At 40.9% G+C, this 25214-nt stretch overlaps 1 protein-coding gene across 3 annotated transcripts in view; it reads right to left on the reverse strand.

Moving 5' to 3' along the window:
• The window catches only part of LOC126336904 (DNA polymerase theta-like), a 303016-nt gene that overhangs the window by 193913 nt on the left and 83889 nt on the right, over nucleotides 1–25214 (reverse strand). For all 3 annotated transcript variants that reach the window (XM_050001035.1, XM_050001043.1, XM_050001052.1), the window contains exons 5-9: nucleotides 16277–16405; nucleotides 15237–15438; nucleotides 15025–15157; nucleotides 1704–1856; nucleotides 1405–1617 (exon numbers count right to left, since the gene is read on the reverse strand). In XM_050001035.1, the coding sequence (XP_049856992.1) occupies nucleotides 1405–1617; nucleotides 1704–1856; nucleotides 15025–15157; nucleotides 15237–15438; nucleotides 16277–16405 (830 nt within the window). The remainder of the gene's footprint in view (nucleotides 1–1404; nucleotides 1618–1703; nucleotides 1857–15024; nucleotides 15158–15236; nucleotides 15439–16276; nucleotides 16406–25214) is intronic.

The following is a 25214-nucleotide window of genomic DNA, read 5'->3' on the forward strand; positions in this document are numbered from 1 at the left end:
CCAGCTTCATGGAGACGGTTGCGAATGGTCCTCGCCGATACCCCAGGAGCAACAGTGTCCATAATTTGCTGGGAAGTGGCGGTGCGGTCCCCTACGGCACTGCGTAGGATCCTACGGTCTTGGCGTGCATCCGTGCGTCACTGCGGTCCGGTCCCAGGTCGACGGGCACGTGCACCTTCCGCTGACCACTGGCGACAACATCGATGTACTGTGGAGAACTCACGCCCCACGTGTTGAGCAATTCGGCGGTACGTCCACCCGGATGTCCACTATACGCCCTCGCTCAAAGTCCGTCAACTGCACATACGGTTCACGTCCACGCTGTCGCGGCATGCTACCAGTGTTAAAAACTGCGATGGAGCTCCGTATGCCACGGCAAACTGGCTGACACTGATGGCGGCGGTGCACAAATGCTGCGCAGCTAGCGCCATTCGACAGCCAACACCGCAGTTCCTGGTGTGTCCGCTGTGCCGTGTGTGTGATCATTGCTTGTACAGCCCTCTCGCAGTGTCCGGAGCAAGTATGGTGGGTCTGACACACCGGTGTCAATGTGTTGTTTTTTCCATTTCCAGGAGTGTAGTTTGGATCTCAGCACTCTTTCAGCCTTTATGTGCCAAACCTCTGTTTGGGGATTCCTTTGTACTATTTTTTAGCCACAATAATGGGTTCCTACTCCTTTTGCATGTCGTTGTTTTATTACTTGAACATTAACCATGATCATTACCTTTAATTTTTGACTTGAGTATATAATCGGTCAAGAACTCAATTGCTTATACCAATTATAAAAGCAGAGAACTCAAAAAACCTGTTCATACAGCTCTTTATCAACTATTATTCTATGCAAAATCATTGGTTACATTCAGACTGATGACCATGTTTACAATGAGCAGTACTATTATCAGCTACAAGTGGCTTAGATGACAAGGCTCCCAACTAAATAGTGAGGATGATAACTGTACAAACAAAGTAACAACAATTATGGATGTAATTTTGGTACCATTATTCCAGGACAAACAGCATAACATAACTTGTAATTCTTTTCATCAGTAATTGAGTTCCGCAGATGACCTACGATATTCTGAAGATTGTTATTGCTGCTTAAGTATCAGTGTTACAGAGACAATTTTATACAGGAGAAAAATAGTGAAGTAACAATTCTGGCAAAAACACCGTAGATCAATTTGCCCATTTTTGGATTTATGATGTTAATGCTTGGAGCCATCAAATTATTAAAAGCAATCATTGAATAAGTTAGCAGGCAAAAAAATTCAATAATGAAGACAAAGATGCTCAGAAAAATTCATTAAAACTAGTTACCATTAGAACAGCATTAGCAAAAGGTAGTGAAAATACATGCAGTACACATGCAGTTTCTAAACGGTATAAGTGCTCTATAATTACTACCTTCCGTGTCCTTTCCCAGTCTCCCAGCTCTTCCAATCATTTGGCGATATGTTTGAATTCCTATGGCTTCACCACAAAATAATGGAGACCTAATGATAACTCGCCTGGCAGGTAAGTTGACACCTGATGAGAGAGTAGACGTAGCAACAAGAACACGTATAACTCCTCCACGAAATAATCCTTCAATTATATCCCTTTCATCTAAGGTCAAACCTGAAAATCAGGACATTAATTAGAAATAGTAACTAAGTCATATTTACAATAAATTCTCAGTGACACAATAAATGTATGAAGCAAACCTGCATGATGGAAAGCCACACCAAACGATACAGTCTTCCGCAACACAGTATCTAAGCCAACAGGACACCTCTTCAGCTGCTCCAGTGCTTCTACTATAGCAGACGTATTAAGCTGGCTTCGGAGCTTGCATCCCATGTCATGTTTTGAATTACCTGTCATCATTAAAGAAGAATTATTTACTTACACAAAGCACTGAAATTAGACAGTTTGGAATATCTTTGATTATTTATGAAAAGTGGGGGAGTAAATTCTTCATCACAGAGCCAAGTCTTACACACACACACACACACACACACACACACACACACACACACACAAAGTACGTTGTCCCAGTACTACAGATTGACAAAAATGAGTAAAGAGACAGACAATAATTACATCATGGGAACATCACTGTTCATCAATAGATGTAAAAGTAATAAGGAAAGTATGAACAAATTTTAGATATTGACAGTCACCTGCACAATACAGCAGAATAATCAGTAAGTGTCAAAAAGGAACATATTGTATCAGGGTAAATCTGTCAACAAACCTAATATTATACAATCTACTACAGATGCAAAGAAGTTTGAAACACAAGTATGAACACATCTACAGGACCATCACATCTATACAGTAAGAGAATATTTTGATAACATGTAAGAGTAACATACCATACTTTCTCGACTATAAGGTGAGTTTCTCCCAAATTTCTCATTCAAAAAATACAAGGTCATCTTACATTCATAGATTAAACTACTGTTCCTGAGGGCAACAATTTTATGTTGTATAGTAGCTAAATATAGAGATCAAATTACATTTACAGATCAAGCTTTCGCAATTGAGGTCGTGCACAGACTTTGAAAAGGTAGGAGGGGAAACAGTGCTCCAGCTGCCTGAGAACTAAGAGACATGTGATGAGGGGAGTGGCGAGTGGGCATCAAATTTCACTTTGCTGCCAACCCTGGGAATGTATACTGCATACCTTGGCTTTTAATGAACATCTACTGTGCTTAAACTGCATTTCACCTACATCCAACTGTAGCCAGAATTGTTGTGACTTTACAATTGGACAAATACTCAAGAATAATATATGTTTTTACAGGAGACAAGTTAATGCTAGCAAAAATATGTTCACATAGAGCACTTAAAACTTGACACAACTACTGAAACATAAACTCCAACACTGGTGCTAAGCTGCTACTGTTCTACAGCACTGTTGATTTTCAAGGTTCACAACGGTGTTAATGCAAAGTATGATTTCTGTTGATTTAGCTGTAAGAAGCCAGAGATGACAACATAATGTTGTCATTGAATTTGGTTATATTGCCATTGCTGTAAGTACTGTAAATTGTAGAAATCTATAATGGATGCAAATGACAGCTGTGACTATGTTGAGAAATGTGGATCAAGAGTTCATGGTTCACAATCGATTCACGCAGTCAATACAGTGCTAATTTTAAGTTATTGGTGATTCATGAAGCAGAGGGCAGAAACACCTGTGGAACAAGATGAAAATTTGATGTCAAAGAAGTGAATGTTTGCATGTGCATCAGATGAATAAATTAAAGAACACCAGTTCTACATTAAAAAAACTTTCAGGGCACAGAAAGTGGAGAAGGTTCCATGGGCTGGAGAAGCAGGTTGTTCAGTATGAATGAGAGAAACACAATTAAAGCTTTCCAGTTACTCAAGAAATTGACTGACTGAAGGCATTGGAGATGACGAAGAATTTTCTAACTGCATGTATCATGGAATTCAAAGCATATGGTGGCTGGTGCATGAGGACGATGAAGAGGGTGGGGCTTATATTACAGTGTTGAATAACACTAGCTTAGCAACTTCCCCTGATGTTTGACAAAAAATCAGTTACGTATCAGAGTCATAAACAACAGCATGACTATTTGCTAGGCCATAGGGGCAACACTGATCAGATGCCTGTTTATTTGGATATGTATCAAATGTTACTGCTGACCCGTGAAGGGCATTAACAATGTTCCTACAAGAAGTTCTACCAATGAAAAGGGCAGAATAACAGTAACGCTGGGTGCACTACAAATGGAGCGGCAACTAACCCACTGATAGGTTAGTTAAAGATCATTTGGAACATAGAACTAGGAAGGATTCTTTTAGGAGACATAGCCCTCAGAAGTTAAGGATCTAATACCAAAGAACAACACAGACCTGGTAAGAATTCCTGGTAGCATGACCTTGCAACTTCAGGTAATTAAGCAAAAAGGAAGTGAAGATAAAAACTAATGTAAATCATTTCTTTTTATGCAATTTATTTCTCCTTGTATAACTAGAAGGAATAAGGATTGGAGGTGAACAACTGAGGAAGCTGGAAAGTGTCAAGTACTGAAAGAATATGGAAGAAATGAGAAAGAGATCAGTGAACATGGCAGACAGGCAGAAACATTCCCATGAAGTGTTAAGAGCCTGGATTCGAAAACAATACATCCAAAAAAAAAGCAAAGAAGTAATATACACAAGTTATTACATCCCAATATTGACCAATGAATCTAAAACATGCGGAATGAAGAAAAGAGATGTAAACAGATTACATGGATGTAAAATGAAATTCCTCAAATGTAGGATAGGAGTAACAAGTGGAGAAAGGATGACAAATGAAAGGATAAGGGAAACAGCAAAAGAGGAACCCTTGCAGAACAGGATAGAAATATTACAGCTAAGATGGTATGTGCACTTACAGAGAATGAAAGCAAGAGGAGTCCCAAGTAGATATATGAAATGCAGATGTGAAGCTAACGACCAAGATGGAGACCACGGAATAGAAGGCTAAAAGGCGTGGAAGGGAGTATTGATAAAAAAGTTGTGATAACTGCACAAGAATGAACACAGAAAGATGGGAAAACAGCATCAGATGGAAAGGCTTGTGTTCTAAACAGACAGACCCAGCCTAGGGCTGGAAATTGCTCAAAATGATAATGATGACTATGATGATGATGATGGTTAGTACCAAAAGGCATACAAAGTCAGAGGGGGTCTAATATTAACATCCTTAGGTAGATCCTTTAGATCTGTAAAACATTTTGTAATATTGATTAGTCACAATATATTATAATTTGTATATTAAATCTGAACCTAGCATTTTATATAATTGCATAAATGAATTTCTTTAAACCAATGAAACAGAATGTACACACGTAAAAAAAAATGTGGTATACTCTTAGGTTAAGATGCCCGATACATAAAGTACACTGAAATGTACGTGAGCAAATGAATAGACAATAAATAAAAAAAATTATAATAAAAATTTTCTATTGGCATATGAGCATTATAAATCATATCAAAAATGCAGTAAAAATATAGAGTATACCTTGGAATATTTTATTTTCCACATTTTTGCTATGACGGGTACTTCACAGGTGCCAAAACTTCTAAGTGGAACACAAATGAACAATTTTTTTTCTTTAGAAAAGAAGTATCAAAGGGTCACCCAGAATAAAAAAAGCTATCTGAGAGTGAGCATTTCAGGATCACAGATTTCAGGCAGAGAAATGTGCATTCAGCCAGGGATCCATTGTAATACATAAGTGAATCTGATACATGCACTTGCTCTCCCAACTTCCCCACGACACAGAGGTGAATTCTCAAGGGAGCTGAAGCTATGTAATCTCTGCGAAGATAGGCATAGAGAGAGATTCAAAGAGTATGCATTTGAAAGTGGTTGAAAGGTAGTATGTTTTGTATTGAGATAGCTGTTAATGTGAAACTGAGAATTTTCATATCTTGGAACTGTGCAGCAGTTATGTAGTTGGCCAGAGACTTTACTGTTTGTTTTTGAGGTACAGTTTACCTTTCCAAAGGCTTAAAAATTCAAAAGACATTCAGTCATAAATCGTGATTTTATGTCACAATCATGGTTTCTGACTGAAGGCAGATTGCTTTTTTATTTTATGAAAGTAATTCAGTCATGGGAACACACTGACAGCAATGGACAAAATTAAATTAAATACTGAAAATGAGACACACCACCCAAGCTTAAAAAATGACACACAGAGAAATTTATTGTTCAATAGAAGCAGAATGTTTATCAGAGTAAGGCTTGTAAATTTAGTGACATTCAAAACTAAACATGAGAAATATGTACTATTCCTGAGATTAAAAGATGAACTCAAAATGACAAAAAATCTGTCTGAGGCAATAATATTCAAGAATTGATTAAAGTTCATCACCACAATGGACAGCTCATTAATAAAAACATTTTTGTGGATTAATAAAGATAATATTTTGGTTTGGTAGTTTCATATGAGGGTCACTTCAGAGGTTCTGCACACTGTAAGACAGAATTGAAGAAAATTTCTTTTACAAAATACATAAATACATTTTCAGACATTCAACATAATCTCAGTTCTTGCTTATGACAGCTTCCTAACGTTTTGACAACTTCTGTATTCCACACAGGACACCTTCATTGTTGAGCTGTCCGATTACTCAGGTCATCAATTGTATCAAAACATTTTCCATGTAGTTGTTACTTCAATTCGGGAAACAAAAGAAATTCTGGTGGGCTCATATTAGGACTGTATGGTGGATGGTGAAGTATTTCTCATCTATATTTGTCTAGCATTTCACTCACTGATGGGGCAGAATGAGGACACCAGCTGCTAGCATGTTCCACCTTCTTTGACAAATTTTTGGGGTGCAAAACATTTTGAAGAAACAGCTTGTATTGCACACCAGTTACAGATGTCCCCTGTGGTTCTATTTTTAGCTATGATTGCACACATGTCATACGCAAAGATCACAAACAGTTTCACCCTTGACTGTTGGCAACAGAATTTTTTTGAGCATGGAGACAAAGAACTTTTCCACTGTGGTGACTGAGACTTCATTTCTGGCTCAAAATCTCATATCCAGGTTTCAACAAGTGCAATAATACTTTTCAGAATATGTTCTCTTTCTGTTTGATAATGTTGAAGCAATTCTCCTGTGATTCTTTTGTGATCTGCTTTCTGCTTTCCAGTCAGATCATGTGGAACCCATCTTGTAGTGAATTTTTTTATCCTTAGGTTTTCACTTATGATTCTGAAAACTGAATTTATGGACATTGTGGCCTCATAATAAACATTTTTTGTCAATCCTCTCTCAAAATGTCATTAACAATAACCTGCTGTTGACAGCCTTCCACTTCTTGGGTTATCCTCCGCAGTTACCCGGCCTTCAAGGAAGTGAGCAAGCCACCATTATTCTGTGCTATGATCCACTATACTAATCTGACTCCCCTGTTTCAAAGGGTTGTAAATTTATGTCAGGTTCTTTTCCAAGTAGGGATTTGAATTTGATGAAGGGATGTTGGTCACCTTCCATTTTAAAAGTGAATTACTCATGACAGCCATGCAAACCAGCAAACATATAAACGACTATCCTGCCTAGAGTCTTGCTGACATGTATTTCAACTTTTATCACACCACCATAATGGTCACACATGCACAGTGTTCAGAAGTTTTGAAATGACCCTTATACTGTGGGAATTCATTATTTGCATTGCGTTGAAGAGGTCTCAAATTAGGATCGACTATCTCGGTATTCATCTTAAGTAATATAGAAAGCCACAGAAAATGTTTGGTTGGAAGAGGATTTAAATCATTGTCCTCTGGAATGCAAGCCCGCTTTCAACTATGGGACCACTCTGCTTGGTAAGATAAGGCCAGGCACTTAACACCTATATAAGGAATGAAACAATATGAGTACCTATTTTAAGATGACATGTTTGTAAAACCATTAACTTCCATTTTGTGACCAAACATAAGTTGCTTTGTGTGTCATGTATAGACCTGGCACAATATAAACTCCATGAAGAATAAAACTGTTGTATTAATGTTACAAAGAAATGCCACATATCTAAACTGATGAAAGATTCAGTGGTAGTTTGTTTTTATATAATGTCCAGAATATGGAGTAGAGTAGATAAATATCAGTTATGGTTTGTATTTCTTGATGGAGCTAAGTCTTTTCAAAAGATGAAAAATGTGGGCTGACCAATAACATCTGCTGTCTATATATGCACCTAGGGGTTTTGAATCCTCAACTTTTTTCTACTAGTTGATCTCTACACTTTGTGTTAACTTCTTCAATATTTCTTTAAGGTTTATGTAATGCCATATAATGAGTCTTATCTGCATTTGAAGAAAACCAGTTTAAAATTTACTTAGTTGGAAGTTTTTTCAAGATTGTTTCCGGGCAATTCATAAACCAGAACTGTGGTATGCAAAACAGGATAAATTTACTCTTTGTATCTGTTATAACCTTTAATCACAATAATTGCGTGGATTTTCACACTCTCTCTTAGAAACAATAACTGATCACATGATTACAACTCAGTCTCTCGTATTCGACTGCTGTGCCGTGACATGCGGCCGGTGCCGTTCGTAGCTAGGTGGCGCTCCCGCGCTCGTCTGATTTGCGGAGCGCCTCTATCGCCGTTTGTGCGTACTGTCGTGGCGGCACTGTTAAATGTCGTGGCACTATCACAACACTTTTCCCCCCTTGAAAAAAATAAACACTCACTTCCTTGGAGACATGGACAGCGCAGAGACATCCATGGCCTCTTGTGAGGCCCCGAGGAGATCCCGCGCAGAGACACGCGAGTATGGTCGAAAATGTCCAGGACGGAAGCTCGTGCGAGGAACGTGCCTCCTGGATGAGATGATGGGTGAAAACTCCGGAGCAGCATCCATAGGTGTCATTGACCTGGGAGTGTGCTCCAGCGAGATGGGTCCCGGAGATGGCGGCGTCGCGACTGGGGCCGGTTCCGGAGTACTTGGAAGCGGCAGCGACGGCGGCTGCATCAACACGGACGGTAGATCGGCAGCAGCGACAGGACTGGCGTCTCGGGCTGGTGGAGGCGAAGGATGGGGCGGTGGCACAGGCGTGGCCACCACTCGTGGGCGCATCTGGTCGTAATGGCGAACAACCGTGCCGTCGCCCGTACGGATTTCACAAAGCCGGCGGCCGCGAAGAGCCTTGACCACCCCTGGAATCCATTTAGGGCGAGATCCATACCCCCGTGCCCACACGTCGGCGCCCACCGAGTATTTTCCCGCACTAGGGGACACAGTACAAGGCCTGACAGGGTGAAGCAGGTGCAGTAGAGTGCGCGGTTGGCGGCCATGCAAGAGTTCAGCAGGGCTGCGATCACCCAGAGGCGTGAAGCGATAAGAACTCAGAAATTGCAGCAGGGCGTCATCTGTGGAAAAATCACTAAGGAATTTTTTCATCTGGCATTTGAAAGTGCGGACAAGGCGCTCGACCTCCCCATTCGATTGCGGATGGAAGGGAGGTGCGGTAACATGATGAATCCCTTGTCCAGTACAAAAATCACGGAAGGCCTGCGAAGAGAACTGAGGGCCATTGTCCGTGACGATCGTGGATGGAAGACCTTCTAGCGCAAAGATTTTGGACAAAGCCAGCGTCGTCGCCGCAGTGGTGGGCGACGGACATCTAACAACAAATGGAAACTTCGAGAAGGCGTCAATCAACAGTAGCCAATAAGCACCGAGGAAGGGGCCAGCAAAGTCGGCGTGCACCCGTTCCCATGGCTGAGCTGGATCAGGCCACGGAGAGGGCATTGTACGAGGTGCCGCCAGTTGTTGAGCACACTGGCCACATGCAGCAACCATATGGGCGATGTCCGAATCAATGCCGGGCCAATAAACGTGCCTGCGGGCCAGGGACTTAGTCCGAGAAATACCCCAATGGCCTCCGTGCAACAGTTTGAGAACATCTTTGCGAAGAGAGGCTGGCACCACGACCCGTGGAGATGCGCCATCCGTGGCCAGAAGAACAACACCATCACGAACAGACAGACGAAGGCGCAAGGCATGGTAGTTGCGAAGGGGATCCGATGCCCGGCCCCCGGTCCTGTCTGGCCAACCTCGTTGAACAAAACCGATCACCCGACGCAGGACCGGGTCCCGCGCAGTAGCTGACGCGACCTGCGAACCTGTAAGTGGAAAGCCCTCGACTGCACGACGTTCTTCCTCATCAATGTGGAAACAGAGGAGTTCATCGCGATCGAAAACAGGGTCGGGGCCCATCGGCAATCGCGACAATGCATCCGCGTTTGCGTGCTGGGCCGTGGGGCGATAGTGAATCTCATAATGAAAACGAGACAAGTATAAGGCCCAACGTTGCAGGCGGTGAGCTGCCTTATCCGGAAGTGACGCCGAGGGGCTGAACAGAGAGACCAGCGGTTTGTGGTCGGTGATGAGGTGAAACTTAGAACCATACAAAAAAACGCTGAACTTTTTTAGAGCATAAATGATAGCGAGCGCCTCCTTTTCGATTTGAGAGTAACGCCGTTGCGCCTCGTTGAGGGTCTTGGAAGCATAGGCAATGGGTCGTTCCGACCCATCCTCATACCGATGGGCGAGAACAGCCCCTAGGCCATACTGTGACGCGTCAGTCGCCAGAACCAAGTGCTGACCCGGACGGAATGTGGCAAGACAAGGCGCCGACTGCAAATGAGCCTTCAGGCGGACAAAAGCCTGCTCACACCCGTCGGACCAACAGAAGGGGACGTTTTTGCGTAACAGCTGGTGCAGAGGATAAGCTACCGCTGCTGCGGATGGAATGAATTTGTGATAATAAGCAATCTTGCCTAGAAACGCCTGAAGTTCTTTGACCGTAGACGGCCGGGGTAGAGCGTTAATGGCCGCAACGTGCTCACGGAGAGGGCGTATGCCCTCACGGGACAACTGGAAACCAAGATACTCAATGGAGGGTTGGAAGAACTGTGACTTGTCCAGATTGCACCTCAACCCAGCCGAATGCAAAACCCGAAACAGTGAACGTAAATTACGAAGGTGCTCTGCAGTGGAGGCTCCCGTGACAACAATGTCATCCAGATAGTTTATGCAGCCGGGAACGGAAGCCGTGAGCTGTTCCAAAAACCGCTGAAAAATGGCCGGTGCGCTAGCGACGCCAAATGGTAATCGCTGGTACTGATACAACCCACAAGGAGTGTTGATAACGAGAAATTCCTTGGAAGGAGCGTCCAACGGCAACTGATGGTACGCCTCCGATAAGTCAAGTTTGGAAAAGAACTGGCCCCCAGCGAGCTTGGTAAACAACTCCTCAGGACGAGGAAGAGGATAAGTGTCAATGACGCTCTGAGCGTTGACAGTGGCTTTAAAGTCACCACACAATCGCAGACTCCCGTTTGGTTTAGAAACCACCACGATCGGCGATGCCCATTCGCTGGAGGTAACCGGAAGGAGAATCCCTGAAGCTGTTAACCTGTCTAGCTCAGCCTTGACAGGTGCACGCAACGCCACTGGAATAGGGCGTGCCCGGAAAAACTTAGGGCGAGCCGTAGGTTTAAGAGTAATGTGGGCTGCAAAATCCGTGGCACAACCCAGACCAGCAGAGAACACGGACGAAAATTCACAACACAATCCATCAAGCTGTTGATACGGAATGTCCTCAGATATGAGGTGCACATCATCATCAATGGAGAATCCAAACAACTGGAAAGCATCATAACCGAACAGGTTTTCAGTGCCCGCATGATCCACCACATAAAACGTGAGGGGCCGAACAACAGACTTGTAGGCAGTGGAAGCATCAAACTGGCCCATGATAGGAATTTTCTGCTGATTATAAGTCCTCAGATTGCGCGTAACTGGAGACAAAGGAGGGGAGCCCAACGCCAAATACGTGCGGGAATTAATGAGAGTTACTGCAGAGCCAGTGTCCACTTGCATGCGGATGTCTTTATTCAGAACACGAACAGTAACAAACAACTTATTTGTTTGAGAAAGCACACAGTGAACATCCATGTCCGACGCCTCGTCCTCGTCGACAGGAGCTTTATGGGACTGACACACAGAAGCAATGTGGCCTTTTTTCCTACATGAATTACACGTGGCCCAACGTTTTGGACACGCTGCCCTGTCGTGCTGTACGAAACAACGGGGGCAAGAAGGAAGCGCGGAACGAACCGGCTTCTGTGGTTGCTGGTTTCGCTGCGAGCGTTGCGGCCCAACGCGACGTTGTTTACGCGAGTGAACCGCCGCCACATCTTCGTTCTCCTGTGCAACAGGCAAATTGTCCTTGTCGAGAGTTGACTGTACAGCGCCTACATCACACCACGCGTCTATTTGCGCGCCAGCAGCGTGAGACACTTCAAAGGATTGAGCGATGCTTAGAACTTCCGACAACGACGGGTTTGGCAGTTGTAGGGCACGTTGCCGAACTTCTTTATCAGGAGCAAGCCGTAGAATAGCATCCCTAACCATTGAATCCGCATAAGACTCGTGATGAGTGTCCGTGACAAACTGACATTTCCTACTCAGGCCATGTAGTTCCGCCGCCCAAGCCCGGTAAGATTGATGGGGCTGTTTACGACACCGGTAGAACGCCACGCGGGCGGCAACGACGTGGGTGTTTGTTCGATAATAGGCAGACAATAAGTCACACATTTCTTGGAAGGACAGGGAGGCTGGTTCCCGCAGAGGGGCTAACTGAGATAGCAGCTGATAGACCCGAGGGGAAATCCAAGATAGAAATAACGACTTACACATAGGAGCGTCGACAACGCCGAAAGCCAAGAAGTGTTGCCGCAAACGCTTCTCATAATTCTCCCAGTCTTCAGCGGCCTCGTCGTAAGGAGGGAATGGAGGCGGAGAAGAGGAAGACAGACGATGAGTAAGCGACGTCGACAACGCCTGAATCGCTGCCGTCAGCTGTGTTTGTTGTTCAATGAGCGCTTGCATAAGCTGTTCCATGTCTGCCCCGTCACGAACACGCAAATCCACAACGCGGTGAAAATATCCCGACCTCGTCGCCAAAAAGTGTTATAACCTTTAATCACAATAATTGCGTGGATTTTCACACTCTCTCTTAGAAACAATAACTGATCACATGATTACAACTCAGTCTCTCGTATTCGACTGCTGTGCCGTGACATGCGGCCGGTGCCGTTCGTAGCTAGGTGGCGCTCCCGCGCTCGTCTGATTTGCGGAGCGCCTCTATCGCCGTTTGTGCGTACTGTCGTGGCGGCACTGTTAAATGTCGTGGCACTATCACAACAGTATCAAAATAAAGAGTGAGGTCATTAATGAAAATAAGAAATAATAGTGGACTCAAAACAGAGCCTTGTGGCACACTGCAATTTAAGATGCCTCATTCAAATGAAGTAGATTCTCTGGATGAGCCATTCAGCATTACAGCCTGCTTTCTATCCTTTAGGTATGACTGAAGCCACAAACCAACAGTACCACCTAAACCACAAAATTCTGTATTTAGCAACAGAAGTTGATGGTGTAAACAACCAAAAGCTTTCAAGAGAACACAAAAAATACCTAGTGGAAACTTCTTCTTTTTGTTTGTTTATGGCTTCTAGAACTGATTGTTAAAAGAGGATATTGCTAGTTCAGTACAAAAACCATCACAAAATCCAAACTGACTACAGTTGAGGATATTCTGGCAGCTGAGACAATCAACAATTGATCTGGGCATGACTTAGAATTTTTGAAAAAATAGTTAAAATGGAGATTGAGCAGCAATTTGTGACATTATTTTTATCACTTAAAAAAAAAAAAAGACAGGTATCACTTCAGCAAGTTTTATTCTGTCAGAGACAATTCCTTCTTGGAGAGGGGCATTGACAATGTTGCATAAGAAGGGACTAAACACTAATAACAATACTTCAATATTTTACTAGAAATACTGACCATGTCAACAGACTTTTTACTTTTAATGACTTAGTCATTTACGCAACTTGTCCACAGATCCTTTACTGCCAGCCTTCTCTAATTCCATCGAAAAATGTTTGTTCAATATTTCTGCAACTATTTCAGGTTTCTTTATAATGTTGTCACCTTGTTCAATTTCTATCTGTGCCATGTTTCCTATTTTTCTGCCAGTTTCCCTCTTTATCACATTGCAAATTGGTTTTATTTCATTTTCTGATCTATCAATTTCAGATTTTATGCACAAGCTCTTAGATTGATTTATTACGTTCTTTAGAATGCTACAATAAAGTTTGTAGTGCTGCTGTTTCTTTGGATCATTACAAGTTTTGAGGGAATTAGATAGCATCCTGTTTGTTCTGCAGGATGTTTCTATTCATGCACTGAGCCATGTCTTCTTGTCAGTCGTTACATGGCTGTTTCTAATTATTTTTTGGGAAAAGCTTTAATTCATTTAAAAATGTGTTATAGTTTTTTATTTAAGTCTGTTTCACTGTAAACAGGATTCCAGTCTCTCTCTTGCAGGCTGTAGTTCTTAGAAAGAAGACAAGATGTCAATGGATCCAAGAAATTCAGAAATATCGTAAAGCAGTCGGAGTCCAGATATCAGATGCACAGAACAAAGTTGAAGTTAATCTCTTCTTGTGAACCACAAATTTTCAGAGGAAATGACACTTAGAAGAACTATGGAGATCTCAGAAAAGTTAAGAGAATTATGATCGGAAAGAATGAAGCAGCATTGGCTGGATCACAAGAACTGAACAGTACAACATTCAATGTAAAACAGAACATGTAATGACTCATGTGGTCCAACGGGGCCAATAAAGTGATTGGCATATACATAAGTGTGCTTACATATGATTGTAAAATATACACTTGTAATTTTTTGTAAATACGACAAACATATATTCCTTTCACAACAATATCATTTATTATATCTCAGTGCCCTCTGGTGGTGCCTGTTTTCTTTATGGGCCCATATGAACCAGTTTGTACTTAAGCTTAGTAACCATAAACTGGACATGATACTTTGTGTTCACAATGCTCTGGTAGGTGCAAGTTCTGCCGTACTCAGTTTGTGGTGCAGATAAACGTCTCATTGTGTGCTTCTACTTTTACATTTACTTCCTTTGACAATTGTGAAATGGTAAAATGCAAAAGAAAGAAAGAAAATAAATATTTTGTGGTCAAAATTAGAGTTTAATGACAAATAAAGTTAATAATAATAATAATAATAATAATAATAATAATAATAATAATAAATTAAAATTATGATCTAATAATTAATGAAATATTAGGATAATTATTATGACAAAACAATGAAAGTTACAGTGTTCATAATAGCCTTTTTAACAAGAACACATTTACACATTATATGCAGTACTGATTCAGAAGATATGTAACTTTCAAACCCGTAACATCAATTCCACACTTTACTCTATAGTTTCCTAATTACAAACAAACCTACCATCAAACAACTCATAGGGCGAAGATGGCCAAAGGTTACAGTGTAAACACAGCTTTCCAATGGAATGTTTCAAAGAAAACATAGTGAACAATGATTACTAGTTGAAGCTCAAGTTATTAAATAGTAAATAATGTGTAACATAGGTTTACTTACCAAGAGTCTGGAATTCCTTTGCAATATGTTGAGCCAGACTTTCACACCAGTTTTTAGTTGGGCAAAATATTAGGACAGAATGCCCTGCAAGTAAAGTTTCTAGGCAGAGGTAGATGACATGATCACTGTCGTCCTATTCAAAAAATAAAATACAAATGTAAAAATGTGAAAAACTTTAAAAAGATCAATATTGTATTTAATATGTTATTTACCTGTATTATCACTTCAGGCTGCAGCACTCTATGAACCTTCAGAGTTTTATCATATATAAGTGATTCCACTTTGAGAAACTCCTGTAAAGGGACAGGTCGAAAATCTGTTCTGTACAGACCTGCTTTAAGCCATTTAGCTAAGAGGTCAAGGTTTGGCAAGGTAGCTGACATTCCAACAATCTGAATAGATACACCCTTTTCACTGTTTGGCAGAAGTAGAATTAAACAAAATAAAAGATAAATAAATATTTGCTGTTTATTTGAAACTGCATTGTTGTGGTATAAAAACTGTTCCATATTGACAAAACTGTATTCAGTGATCTGATAATATAAGTAAAGCATAAAATGATCAGCGAGGTAAACAACCATCATTAATACCACCACAAAAAGTAGTTCAACAACTGCACCTTCTGTATACCTGTACAAATTTCACTGCTTTAAACAAAAAATTCAGTTGAGAAAACTCTAAAATTACAAATAGACAGAATGACCAGGCAGATGATTAAATTCAAAGTACTGCCAAAATTGACATTTAAAAAAAATTGGTGACTTGCATTGTCTTTCCCACATTCCTAAAATATCACTCTTTTCTCCCAGAGGAAAGAACTAACAGTTTCTAAATCTCAGTATGGCTTTTGTTTCCTTTTTACTTTTAATGTGTCCATGAAAGTACAGTCCAGCAATTTTGTCTCCTAATTTTAAAGTTTTTTGTTTCTTATTTATTTTTTGAGCTTCAACATATTGATCAAATACTAGAATACTTTAATATAATCCATAACTCATTCTAGTTGTTATTTCAACAACAAAAGTTTGTTATAAAGTTATTTGATTAGATAGTAGACAACAAACAAGTCCCTAATTCTATATATGTTTATGATCCAATGTAGACAAGCCTTTGTCACTTTGCTGTAGTCCATGAATTGTTGATACATTAGCATAGTTTCACAAGTAACCCAAAAACTGCATAATATTTTCTAATTAAAAATGCTTTAACTACGTCATTAACAAATGAAACCACAAGTGCAAGCAAAAATACATACCGCGTATTCATATATTGGATTTTTGTGAGCAGCAATTCTAGTAAATAACCACGAAAAGGATCCCCTACTAAATGCAGCTCATCTACCACAACTGCACCTAGGTCTTTGATTTGGCCATCCTCCAGAAGCCTATAACATTACAGACAAAAATTAACTACTTTCAACATAGTGTATTATTTAATGACAAAATACTGAAGAGTTAACCTTAATACTGAATTGGTATTTAAAATTTGCAAGTGAGACCAACTCAAAACAATCAGACACAAAATAATAATAATTTTGTGCAAAGAAGCAAGTAGGATAGAACTGTTTCCAAACTGAAACACTGATAGACTCACAGCTGAATCTTGAGCCTTTCTATATGTTTTTCAGTTAGTACAGGAACAAAGAAATAATGGAAGAGGAAAGATTATAAAAAGATGAAAGACATTATGCTTCAGTTTCTCCCATTGTGTTTATTGACCAAACAGACCGTGTGGGCCCTGCTGGTTCACAGTGTCCAGCAGGCACAATATATCGGTGATCAGACATGATACCATCAGCAGGTGCGCTGACGAACTGAGATTCTGGGGGCACACAGCAAACTTAGGTACCCTTCCCTTGTGAGCTGCTCCCTCTGCAGTCCACACTCAAGGGCGCACATCGTCATCAGTGGAGGCGGCGTGTCAGCATCTGTAGTGTCGTCGTAGTTACTCTTGTCTGCCCTGACTGTCAGATCACTGTATTTGCTAAGCATCATCTTAATTAAACCCTGTGCTGGTTCCCAAGCCTTGCTGAGATTATAGTCACAGTCTCAGTTGATACAATTGTCCTTAGTGTGAATTTCAATGGCGTCTTTAACGACACTGTCCCAGCAATCTCAAGTCTGTGCTAAAATCCTGGTAAATTCATATTCCGTTACATGATTCTCTGACAAACAGTGCTCTTGGACCGATGACTTGTCGGGATCCATTAGTCGAAAGCACTGCTGGTGTTCTCTGCACTGATATTCAATAGTAAGCAGTGGTTGTCCGACATATGTCGTTCCACATTGGGGTGGTATCTGATATACCTGAGCCTCCTATAAACTGAGTTTATCTTTGATGCTCCTCAATAACGCCCATGTTTTACTGGGTGAGCAAAAGACAGTTCTTACTTGATCTTTTTTCAATATGTGCCCGGCGTTTCCCAAAAGCAATAAAGTCTGTAGCTACCTGTTCCTCCATAATTTATCCCATCTCCACAGGTTGTAGCGTAGTGGTGGGATCAAGAGCACACTTAATCTTCCATTCTGAGTAACCAATTTTTAGAAAACAATTCTGATGTGTTCCCATTTCTTGTACAGACAGTCTGCATCTGGGTATTAGTGTTTTGCATCCCTCTGGATAGGGTGGTGGCAGCTGTCTGCGTGCAAATATAGGTCAGTGTGTCTTTTTTTCTGATACACACTTGCTGCAATCAGCTCTTCTGTTCATCATGAAGTTCAGGACAGGACTGGCAGTCTTCATTCTTCTTCAGTCTCCGTAGTAAATTTGATGTTCAGATGTATCTGGTTCATATGTACAAGTAAGTCAAGGAGTTTGTCCCTTCCATGGGGCCAGATGATGACCATGTCATCCAAGTAATAGAAAAAGCAAGTTGCTTTCTGTTTGGATGATGTCAGGGCTGCTGCGCCGAAGTGGTCCACATACAAATTTGCAACCACCGGTAAGAGCAAGTTGCCCATTGTGACTTCCTCAGTTTGTTCATAGTACTTTCCACTAAACAGAAAATATTTGGAGTTTACGACATGCCTCAAAAGGTTAGTACTCTTCACATTAAATTTCTGACCAATAAGTTGTAGTAATTCTCACAAAGGCACCCTTGTGAATAAAAAACCATCAAAGCTTGCCATGATATCCAAGTCCTTCAGTCTGAAGTTATTGGGGTGTTTCACTAAATCCACAGAATTGTGGATGTGATGCAAGCATTTACCCACATAAGGGCTTAGTATTTCTGTCACGTATTTTGGTAGCAAATATGTTGGAGTCCTAATGTTGCTGACAATGTGGCATAACAGCACCCCATCTTTGTGGACCTTGGGCGGCCTTTAAGGTCTGGGCAGTACAGTCTCTTTTGGTAACAATTTCTTGATGACCCCTTCTGGTAACCCCAAGTCCTTGAGAAGTGTGATCATCATCTTCTCCACATTCTTGGTGGGGTCAGCATTGATCTTCCTGCAAGTGTCATCATCCTTCAGACAGTATTACAAGAAGCCTCCAGTGATGGTTTGTCAATGAGACACAAAAATTTTAATGTCTGACAACATGTAGCCTTCCCAGGGGCGGAATTGGCTGCCACCCAGGTAACACCACCAATCCAGTCCCAGGTCCTGAAGTTAAAATGACTGGCCAGTTGCAAATGTACTTGAAAAAGTTCCTGGGAATTGTTCTCAAGATTCCAGCAGCTCAAGGCAAAGCAGTCTTGGGAGCAGACTACAGAGGGATGGGCTGGCGGGAAGATGGAGGGCAGGGAATGTGTATGACTTTCCCAAGCGCTCCTGGAACTCAGTTTGTCAACACACCTAACAATGGCAACATGTGTAATCGCCAAGATATTGTGCCCATTGCACACTATGAAACAGCAGTACCTGTTCAGTCAAGATGAAAGATGATTCAGATAGAGAAATAGCAGCTCACAAATCATGCATATATGTATCAAACAAGGTTGAAAAATATTGAGATATATCAGTCACTCTTGAATCATAGTCTCTATCGCATAAGAATTTCTGTTATACATTTTATTCTTTCCTCGTGTGCTTTGAGAGCCATAGTTTAGCTTCTGTGTACAATTTTCACACTATCATTCTCAAGTTATACTTTGCTCATTCTTGTCAATTTTCTTTCTGTCTCGCTAATCCCTTTTTGCTTACATTACATTCACATGCAAAATCAGATAATCCTGAATAGCACACAAAGAATATAGGGAAATTCATACATTAAAAATGTGATTTCCATACTTACAAAGTACAGCAGAGTCTCACTAATCCAAACCCCGGTAATCCGAAAGTTCAGTTAATCAAAACATGAAAAATGTTAGCCTAAGTATGGAAAACTGTGTGGTAAACTGCTGTACATCCACACTATTTTAATTTACACAGTACAGTAAACATGTATTAGAAAAATTTGCAAGAAAATATTAGGTTTAAACAATGCATAACAATGAAAGAAAAGCTGTCAAACTTACTAAAATAATGAGGACATTTTATCCCTACTTTTTGGATGACAAAAACTCAGTCATTGTTTTTTGGCATAACGAAAACAGGCTGTTATATGATGCATAGTTGTGTTATCATCTCATAAACATAAAATCAGCAGGTGTAGCAGTGGGCTGTTGCTCCAAATAATGTAGTGCGAGGTCAAGGGCTTCTGCTGTGTCACTGTTTGGCACCAGCTCTCCGTTGTCACTTTCAGGCTCATTGTCACTTCCATCACAGCAGTCCACTTCTTCCTGGTCTTGAGTCACAGCAGCATCTAAATCAGCATCAGCAAAGTTTTCCACACATGCCCCATCCCCTGCTATCCACTCATCTACATCTCCTTCACTAGCTTCTTCACATCCAGGGATTGCCTATATCATTTGTAGTAGATTTTCCTCTTTCATTTTCAACTAGGTTGTCCTGAGATTCAAGGATGTCCACTGTTTTCTCCACGATTTTCTCAGAGTATTTTCTGAAATATTCTGCCATGCCTCAGTGGCCCAATAAGCAACATCCTTCACATTGGTCTTTTTATTTTGTCCAATAAAGGAATGCTATCATCTTATATCAGCGTTCTTAAAAATTGTTTTCTGTAAATCAGTTTTAATGTTTGCAGTATGCCCTGGTCCATCAGCTGTAGAAGTGGTGTAACATTCAGAGGTAAAAACTTCACCACAATTTCTCCATCACGTAATTCCTCAGTGCTGGGATGAGATGGCACGTTATCAATCAAAATGATTGTATGGGGATACAAATGATTTTCCTTAGAAAACCATTGAACAGAGGGGACAAACCGGTGGTGAAATCATTCTTTGAAGAGCTTACCATGTATCCATGCTTTTTTCTGGTTGCAATAATATATGGGCAAGGACTTCATGTTGCAGTTTTTAAAAGCTCTGGGCCTAGCAGATTTGCCGATCACCATTAAAGGTGCCTTATGATTACCAGCAGTGTTGCTGCACCCTAATAAAGTCACATAATCTTTGCACATTTTAAAACCAGGAGCATGGTCTTCTGCTTTTGATGCCGGGCTTTTTGTTGGCAATGTCCTAAAATTAAGGCCTGTCTCGTCAGCATTATAAATTTGTTGGGGAGAATACTTTCCCTCTCTTATCATTTTTTCAAACTCACCCAAGTATTCTTTCATTGCATCACAGTCAGAAGAAAGCTTCTCTCCAGTAATTTTAGTTGACGGATTCCGTGACATTTTCTGAATCTGTCCAACCAACCCGTACTCGCACTAAAAGACTCATCAAAATTCATTAACTTGTTCAGGTAAATAGTCTTCTCCTGAACCAGTGCTCCGCTCAAAGGAGTTCCCCTTTCTCTTTCCTGCCTAAACCAAAGGAAAAGAGTTTCATCCACTTTATCGTACTGGGACTGTTTCAAAGTCTGCAGAATTTCAAGTCTTTTTCCTGAAGATGTTGCACAGGACTGTTCAAGCTTCACTCGGTTCTTCTTCCAATCACAAATGGTTGCTTTACCAACACCCAGTTCAGTTGCCAGTTTAGATACATCCTCACCATTGTCTGTGTGCTTCAAAGCATTCAGTTTTTCTTTGACAGTTAATGTTGTATGTTTCTGTTTACTCATGACGAAAATATGTACACCACTACACCTGAATGAATATGATACAACTGTTATGTGTGCCAGCGATCGATAACTAACATAATCAAGTGCTTTACGAGCAACTGGCAGTGCACTTACCTCAGATGCTACAAATGTCTCAACAATGCACAACAACAAGGGTAGGGAGTGAGGGTGAGTCACTGTTCCCACACTTGTTCCCATCTGTTACCATGGTGTACCTACTTATCTGCTTGGTATACTTCATTCTAGGAGCTCGTCACCATGCATCCTGTTAATCCAAACAAAACGGTAATCTGAACAAGGTCCTGTTCCAATTAGATCAGATTAACGGGACTCTACTGTACCTTTCAATGGGTTTATAATTCAAGCAATTGTAATCGATAACATTCTTCCAATCCCACTAGATGTATCGATGGATAATGCCCTACTATCAATACTCTGTTCTGCAACTGTGTCCAGCGAGGTCACTGTCAGTGGGGAATAGCACAGGATCTCCAAGTGGCAGGTCGAGTGAGCCCATCCACTGGCTGATTTACAGCCAAGTGGCCACATGTGCAGTCCCAGTTCTGTTAGCAAATACATGCACCCATCATCACAATTAACTGAAGTACTGATGATGACTCAAGGCTACGCAGATTATTCATCCGACTGTCAGTGTTATGACTGAGACTCCTTGGGATCTAAGTGCAGCACTGTCCATCTACTTCTACTTCAGAGAACAATGATACCATTCAGCAAGTGACTAATTTAAGCCTCGCCTACAAGTGATTTCCACAACTGTAACTCAAGTTCTGCTGCTGGCAACTGATTCATCTGTTGTCATGACAGAATCACACGATCAGAATTCTTATGAATTACACGCCATTTATTTTGTGTTTCAGTGTATTCAACAAAGTGATCAAAACTGTGAATTACAAAACTGGCGATGAGGAGGTTACAGTTGAATTAGATAGCACAGTGTAATGAAACACTAGTGTAGCAGTCAACCCTAATGTTAAAAGGAGGAGCTAACCGAAAACTGTGAGACCTGCAATGAATTATATCTACAGTTTACAATTCTTTATTTAATTTTTAACAACAATGGGAATACGTGGATGGAGCAACATGTAAAATAAGATAAAGGCAACCACCTACCCATAGAAAATTGATGTGAAGAACACAGAAATATGTTAATGTAAAAAAGCATTCACATTAGCTTTCAAGAACTGTGTGAATGTGTGTACTTTTGCTAGAAATACATTTAGTGCTTGAACGCTAGTGTAAATGCTACTTTCTTTTACCTGTTCCGGGGTACTCTGCTATGTTTGCCTTCCCCTCATTTTACATACTGCTTTATTTATTATTGTATGAGTTCATAATTAATTAAAAGATTATCATTTGGATTTTTACAATGCAGCTATTTTTAAGGAAAATTAATCTCCTGTAAATTCTTGCAATATGATATAGTAATTTTAGTTGTGTTCAATAATGTATTGCACAGTCAACTGAACTAAAGCGTACTACTTCTGCACAAGACGTTGTACAAACGTTAGTTATTAAAATAATTATGTAATTATAACAAAAATTAAGGTTTTATGGAAATAACTGTTTACAAATTACGTCTTGTAAAATTTTATACAGAAAACCAACTTTTGTCACAACTGGATTTATGTCAGACATTTTATTTCTATTTACGAAACATGATGTTGCACCTCAATATCAGTAAACCTGCAACTTCTAATTATAAGTTTTAACTATGTAAACATCTCAGTAACTGATTTGTAAATTTGCATTGTCGTGTGTCTATTTATACAATGCTGACTGTGCCCACCCAGTAATTCAGCTCTGAGTTGTGGCAGGTCTACACTATTTCATACTTGGCACACAGAATTTGTTAATCAGAAAGAATTTGATAGTGAAACAAGATCTATACAAAAGTGTAATTTTAACAGTTGCAAATGAAAAAAATGAAAAGAAAAGAAAATTCAAATATGCTCTGAATGCAAAAGCCTAAATAACCGTCTTTTGCAGTATGAACCTATGCAAGACATAGAGGAAGTGTGTCAATGAAGTTCTGGAAGGTACAGCAGACAGGAATGTGGAGCCATACAGAGTCCAGTGCGGTGACCAGTTGTATGAGATTTCTTGGTAGGGATCCAATATTTAGCAGCAGAATATTTCTTAAATTCCGTGCATGTTTTTCTATTGAAGATATTTAATCTTGCAATTTGTAAGTGTAAATTCAGGCAGTCTTTTGTGCAGTTTTCATTTCTTCTGAGTGGCCAACTACACAGCTCATTAAGGTATCAGCATCCATCAGTGACACATCAGAATAGTAGCAAGTTGTGTGTCTACATTTCTGTCTGTTTTTATAGTGTATTTCTTCAGTTAGTCTTGCTATCATGGGAAGGATGCGTCCACGCTGTGTGCAGACACAGGAGGAGATGGGCGCAGTTCGTGAACAGACAAATGTGGTTTTGGCTACTGTTAGTTGCCTCGGGGCGCTGCCTCAGAGTGTAGTGATGGCGGAGAATCTGGTGCATCACATGGGCCACTCCATGTGTTGTCTTATGTTTCATCTACAGGATCACAAGCTGAGGCCTTTTCTGGTATACCCAATGCAGTGGATCCATCTCACAGTGGGACGAGTGACTGATGGTAATCCATTTGCATTGCTTGAAGTGGAGGACCAACGTGGAGGCTGGCCTATTCCCTCTATGAGAGAACAGGTGGACACTCATTCAGTAACGTCCAAGCAGGCACACGAGGACAGGGGTCTGCTAGTTATTGGAAGCTCCAATTTTAGGCACGTAATGGAGCTCCTTAGAAAGACAGAGTTCAGGGCTGGAAAGAAAGCAAGTGTGCACTAGGTATGTCTGCCAGAAGGCCTCATCCAAGATGTGGAGGTGGCCTTGCCTGTGGCTATCAAGTGTGCAGGGTGAATTCATCTGACAGTTGTGGCTCACATGGGTTCCGAAGTCACCCTCAGTTCATACAGGAAGCTGGAGGAGATGGCGAAGGCTGCTGACCTTGCGTCAGGGTGTAAGCAGAGCTTTATTCTGAGACTTGATCAGGTTCCCTTGAGTTGGACCGAGTGGAGTCGCAACCAAAGGCTTCATCAAATCTGTGAGAGTCATGGCTGTGGATTTCCAGACCCGCGTTACCAGGTACAGATTTGTAGGACTGCCCTTCATAGGTCAGGGATTCACAACAGAAAGAAAACAGCTACTCTTGTAGCAGAGTACTTGTGGATTCTACAAGAGGTTCTTTTAAGCTACGCCATAGTTTGAGGTACTGTGCAGTAATTTGAGGTACTGGCCAGCTGATACACAGAAAAGCAAGTCAGAATGTGTTCAGATTAAAGACACTTAAACTATCAGAAATTTAACACTAAACTGTCAAGTATTCGTAACAAAGTTTCTGTATTTACTGCCCTCCAGGAGAGTTCTCATGCTCAAGTTATTCTTGGGGCCAAGAGCTGGTTGAAACCCAAAGTAGAAAACTCTCAGATATTTAGCAAGTCATGAAAGTATATTGTCAAGACAGATTACATGCCTACAAGAGGGAGAGTTCATTGCAGTTGACAAAATTATTGTCTCTATTGAGGTCAAAGTTGAAGGCAACACTGAAGTTATCTGGTCGCACGTAACACATCTGGGTGAAACCAAGTTAATTGCTGGATTTTTATTGGGCAGCTGATTCTGCTGTGACACTGCTAGAGTCATTCAAAGAAAGTCTACATTCACCAGCACACAAATAACCAGTTCATGCAATACTAATTGGAGACAAATATAACCTACAGAGTATAGACTGGGATGTATAATAGATTCATTGTGGGGTTACAGAGAGACAGTCTTGTAAAGTACATGTTATCTGAAAAACGCCTTGAGCAGCTACTTCGACAGACCACACACAATGGAAATACCTTAGATCTCGTAGATTCAGACAGACTGGACCTTATCGATAGTTGTCACTGTAGCTAATATTGTTACAAAAATAAATAAATCATTCAAGAAGACTAGGAGAGTGTTTCTGTTAGAAGGAGCAGATAAGCAGTTGTTAGCACCTCACACAGACAGTAACTTGACATCACTTAGTTCCAATAAGATGAATGTACAGACATTATGACCAAAGTTTAAACAGATTATGAAG

Source organism: Schistocerca gregaria, chromosome 1, assembly GCF_023897955.1.
Source record: "Schistocerca gregaria isolate iqSchGreg1 chromosome 1, iqSchGreg1.2, whole genome shotgun sequence".
NCBI lineage: Eukaryota > Metazoa > Arthropoda > Insecta > Orthoptera > Acrididae > Schistocerca > Schistocerca gregaria.